This window comes from Nerophis lumbriciformis, linkage group LG01, assembly GCF_033978685.3.
Source record: "Nerophis lumbriciformis linkage group LG01, RoL_Nlum_v2.1, whole genome shotgun sequence".
Taxonomy (NCBI): Eukaryota; Metazoa; Chordata; class Actinopteri; order Syngnathiformes; family Syngnathidae; genus Nerophis; species Nerophis lumbriciformis.
Window position 1 is genome coordinate 75059092 of NC_084548.2, and position 5909 is coordinate 75065000.

At 35.1% G+C, this 5909-nt stretch overlaps 1 protein-coding gene across 1 annotated transcript in view; it reads left to right on the forward strand.

The window, feature by feature from the left end:
* The first annotated feature begins 3390 nt into the window (after positions 1-3390).
* Positions 3391-5909, forward strand: part of xkr7b (XK, Kell blood group complex subunit-related family, member 7b) — a 67349-nt gene continuing 64830 nt past the window's right edge. Inside the window, exon 1 of the mRNA XM_061925808.1 lies at positions 3391-3986. Within this exon, the coding sequence (XP_061781792.1) occupies positions 3391-3986 (596 nt within the window). The remainder of the gene's footprint in view (positions 3987-5909) is intronic.

Genomic DNA, 5909 nt, shown 5'->3' on the forward strand with positions numbered 1-5909 from the left:
TGTGTTAAACATGCTTGTATTATCTTTAAACACCTTTAACGTATTAACAATATTAACTATATGTGTTAAACATGCTTGTATTATCTTTAAACACCTTTAACTTGTTAACAATATTAACTATATGTGTTAAACATGCTTGTATTATCTTTAAACACCTTTATCGTAATAACAATATTAACTATATGTGTTAAACATGCTTGTATTATCTTTAAACACCTTTATCGTATTAACAATATTAACTATATGTGTTAAACATGCTTGTATTATCATTAATTACCTTTAACTTGTTAACAATATTAACTATATGTATTAAACATACTTGTATTTTCATTAAACACCTTTAATGTATTAACAATATTAACTATATGTGTTAAACATGCTTGTATTATCATTAAACACCTTTAACTTGTTAACAATATTAACTATATGTGTTAAACATGCTTGTATTATCATTAAACACCTTTAATGTATTAACAATATTAACTATATGTGTTAAACATGCTTGTATTATCATTAAACACCTTTAACTTGTTAACAATATTAACTATATGTATTAAACATACTTGTATTTTCATTAAACACCTTTAATGTATTAACAATATTAACTATATGTGTTAAACATGCTTGTATTATCATTAAACACCTTTAACTTGTTAACAATATTAACTATATGTGTTAAACATGCTTGTATTATCTTTAAACACCTTTAACTTGTTAACAATATTAACTATATGTGTTAAACATGCTTGTATTATCATTAAACACCTTTAACTTGTTAACAATATTAACTATATGTGTTAAACATGCTTGTATTATCTTTAAACACCTTTAACGTATTAACAATATTAACTATATGTGTTAAACATGCTTGTATTATCTTTAAACACCTTTAATGTATTAACAATATTAACTATATGTGTTAAACATGCTTGTATTATCTTTAAACACCTTTAACTTGTTAACAATATTAACTATATGTATTAAACATACTTGTATTTTCATTAAACACCTTTAATGTATTAACAATATTAACTATATGTGTTAAACATGCTTGTATTATCATTAAACACCTTTAACTTGTTAACAATATTAACTATATGTGTTAAACATGCTTGTATTATCATTAAACACCTTTAACTTGTTAACAATATTAACTATATGTATTAAACATACTTGTATTTTCATTAAACACCTTTAATGTATTAACAATATTAACTATATGTGTTAAACATGCTTGTATTATCTTTAAACACCTTTAACTTGTTAACAATATTAACTATATGTATTAAACATACTTGTATTTTCATTAAACACCTTTAATGTATTAACAATATTAACTATATGTGTTAAACATGCTTGTATTATCTTTAAACACCTTTAACTTGTTAACAATATTAACTATATGTGTTAAACATGCTTGTATTATCTTTAACCACCTTTAACTTGTTAACAATATTAACTATATGTGTTAAACATGCTTGTATTATCATTAAACACCTTTAACTTGTTAACAATATTAACTATATGTATTAAACATACTTGTATTTTCATTAAACACCTTTAACTTGTTAACAATATTAACTATATGTATTAAACATACTTGTATTTTCATTAAACACCTTTAACTTGTTAACAATATTAACTATATGTGTTAAACATGCTTGTATTATCTTTAAACACCTTTAACGTATTAACAATATTAACTATATGTGTTAAACATGCTTGTATTATCTTTAAACACCTTTAATGTATTAACAATATTAACTATATGTGTTAAACATGCTTGTATTATCTTTAAACACCTTTAACTTGTTAACAATATTAACTATATGTATTAAACATACTTGTATTTTCATTAAACACCTTTAATGTATTAACAATATTAACTATATGTGTTAAACATGCTTGTATTATCATTAAACACCTTTAACTTGTTAACAATATTAACTATATGTGTTAAACATGCTTGTATTATCATTAAACACCTTTAACTTGTTAACAATATTAACTATATGTATTAAACATACTTGTATTTTCATTAAACACCTTTAATGTATTAACAATATTAACTATATGTGTTAAACATGCTTGTATTATCTTTAAACACCTTTAACTTGTTAACAATATTAACTATATGTGTTAAACATGCTTGTATTATCTTTAACCACCTTTAACTTGTTAACAATATTAACTATATGTGTTAAACATGCTTGTATTATCATTAAACACCTTTAACTTGTTAACAATATTAACTATATGTATTAAACATACTTGTATTTTCATTAAACACCTTTAACTTGTTAACAATATTAACTATATGTATTAAACATACTTGTATTTTCATTAAACACCTTTAACTTGTTAACAATATTAACTATATGTGTTAAACATGCTTGTATTATCTTTAAACACCTTTAACGTATTAACAATATTAACTATATGTGTTAAACATGCTTGTATTATCTTTAAACACCTTTAACTTGTTAACAATATTAACTATATGTATTAAACATACTTGTATTTTCATTAAACACCTTTAATGTATTAACAATATTAACTATATGTGTTAAACATGCTTGTATTATCTTTAAACACCTTTAACTTGTTAACAATATTAACTATATGTGTTAAACATGCTTGTATTATCATTAAACACCTTTAACTTGTTAACAATATTAACTATATGTGTTAAACATGCTTGTATTATCTTTAAACACCTTTAACGTACTAACAATATTAACTATATGTGTTAAACATGCTTGTATTATCTTTAAACACCTTTAACTTATTAATAATATTAACTATATGTGTTAAACATGCTTGTATTATCATTAAACACCTTTAACTTGTTAACAAAAACATATATTTCATAAATAAGTAAATATAAATGATATATATGAATGAGGTAGATCCCCACGACTTGATCAATTGAAAAGTAGCTCGCCTGCAGAAAAAGTGTGAGCACCCCTGGTGTAAAGCGAGAAAAAGTGCTATATAAATAGAATTGACTTCTCCCTCAAGTCCAAACTGAGACTGTCCACCAGGGGGCGTTTAACCTTTTACTCCGACGTGTGAAGTCTTCAATTGAACTTGATGTTTTTGTAAAAAAAAAAGGAGAGAAAGTGGGAAACGTGAGCGAGCGAGCGAGTCACGTGACACTGCCAATATTCACGCAATGTTGCAAAAAGGCCTCGTGAAGATTTTTTTGATCCGTTCGGAGACAAACTATATAGATCGGTGCTGAGGAAAGTGAAACGCTCTTAATTGGCTGCTGATGAAGCGAATTATGACGTCACCCCTCTAGCTGCTGCACCCCTCCCCTCCCCTCCTCCATCACCTCCTCCTCCTCCTCCTCCTCCTCCTCCGTCTTTCTCTCCTACCCCATCCAACATGGCGGCTAAGTCTGATGGAGCAGCGGTGGCTGTGGAAGATGACAACCCGCCCAGGAGCCTCTCGGAGCCGGGACACGCCGCCGCCGCCGCCACCGCCGCCTCCACCCCTGCCGCCGCCGCGGGGCCCCGGCGCGGCCCCGCGGGCGGAGAGGCGTACACGCTGCTGGACTGCTGCTGGGTGCTGTGCGCCCTGCTCGTCTTCTTCTCCGACGGCGCCACCGACCTGTGGCTGGCCGCCGACTACTACCTGCGCGACGACTACTGGTGGTTCGGCCTGACGCTCGTCTTCGTGGTGGTGCCCTCCGCCGTGGTGCAGGTGCTCAGCTTCCGGTGGTTCGTCTACGACTACGCGGAGCTCAGCGGCGCGGCGGCGGCGACCTGCGACGCCGCTTCGGGCACCAAGGACAGCGAGCCGCGGGACGGGGGCGCGGCGGCGGCGGCGGCGGCGGGGACGGCGGGGAACGCCGCCAACGCCACCGCCGCTCCCGCGCCCTCCTGCACGGAGAGAGGCGGGCGACCCCGGAGATGCTGCACGGTGTGCATGTGGCTCTTCCAGTCCGTCCTGCACGTCTTGCAGCTGGGACAAGTGTGGAGGTAAGTCACACACCTCACCTTTTATCTCTTTACCTGGGTTGTGCATCATACATGCTGCTCCATGCAACACACACACACACACACACACACACACACACACACACACACACACACACACACGTGTCTCCTTGATGCATCAGCACACTGCTGCTGCTGTGCATGTGTGTGTGAGTGACGTCACATTTACTTTGATCTGTCTTTCTTGTACTACACTGCAAGAAAATACTCTTTTTTTTTAAAAACTGTTTTAAAAGTACAGAAAACAAGAGCGTAATACGCACGCCACGCCACTAGTTGGCGATGATGCAAAGAAACAGGACTCCCAACATGGCATCAGCCCAGGCCCGGCCCTAACCAATCTGGCGCCCTAGGCAAGATTTTAGATGGCGCCCCCCCCCCACCCCCACATCGGCAGTGAAGTGTATATACTCACAAGAAACCAAATAGCTTTGTCTTTGACCTTTTTTTTTTTTACTTAAAGAAAGCAAATTAACAATCAGAACAGTTAACAAGATAAAAAAAAATATGAATAAATAAATGAATGCAAAAAATAAAAAATGAATATATGAAATACAATATTTTTTACATACATATTGCTTAATTAACATTAATGATGTGCACTTTAACAACTAGGCTTACAACTATACCTAATGGGTGGAAAAGTGACTATTACCTGCAGGGCAAACATTAGCTAACCAGAAGGCAATAACACCTGCTTAAAAGATCTAATACAAATGTCCCTGAGGAATGTAAGGTGGGAGTACTGTAATTACCTAACGTTACATTATTATTTTCCATAATATTACAACAATATTAACCCGACGTTAAAACAGAACTAGCTATTTATTGATTAGCAATTGCCGAATCATGTAACATTAGCTTAATGCTAAAAAGCCAGGTTACTATCACATTCTGTAACAGACAAATAATTTCATGTAGGCTAACGTTACCTACCTGCTACCTCTTGTCTTTTCTCGTTTCTCCTCCTCTTCTTTTCTCTTTTTTCTTCCCTGGGCACCTGACAGTTTTGGCCGTTTTGACATCTTGTGTTGATTTTTTTGATGTGGTGACGTCCAAAAAGAGTCATGATACGGGAAGGGAGGGGGCGCACCGTGGGGCGGGGGGAGAAGGGGGGCGTAATGTTGTAACAAATAATATTTCTATTAAATAGGCTTTACTTTGCATTTTAATTAACGTGAGATTATTTTTTGTATTTAGAAATAATAGTAACAACTTTTTTTTCTCTTTTTTTTCTCCAACATTTGTGGCACTGGCATGGCGCCCCCTGATGGACGGCGCCCTTAGCATTTGCCTATACGGCCTATGCCACGGGCCGGCCCTGCCTTGATGCATCAGCACACTGCTGCTGCTGTGCATGTGTGTGTGTGTGTGTGTGTGCGTGTGTGAGTGACGTCACATTTACTTTGATCTGTCATTGTTCTTGTACTACTACTGCAAGAAAATACTCTTTTTTTTATTTTTTTTAAAACTGTTTTAAAAGTACAGAAAACAAGAGCGTAATATGCAAAGAAACAGGACTCCCAACATGGCATCAGCCTATGTGCGAAATGTGGCGGCGGCGGCGGCGGCGTTGTTGCAACTGGCGTGCGGCAAACAGCTAAAGTCCATACCAGAGACTACACGGCAGGCCCGGGCAATTATTTTGACGCGGGGGGACAAATTTAGAGAAAAAAATGGGGCTGGGGGCCGGTATATCTATCTATCTATGCATACACTATAAATATATATATATATATATATATATATATATATATATATATGTATGTGTGGGGAAAAAAATCACAAGACTATTTCATCTCTACAGGCCTGTTTCATGAGGGGGGGTACCCTCAATCGTCAGGAGATTTTAATGGGAGCATTCGCATACCATGGTTTATATAGGGCACAGAGTGGGTGGGTACA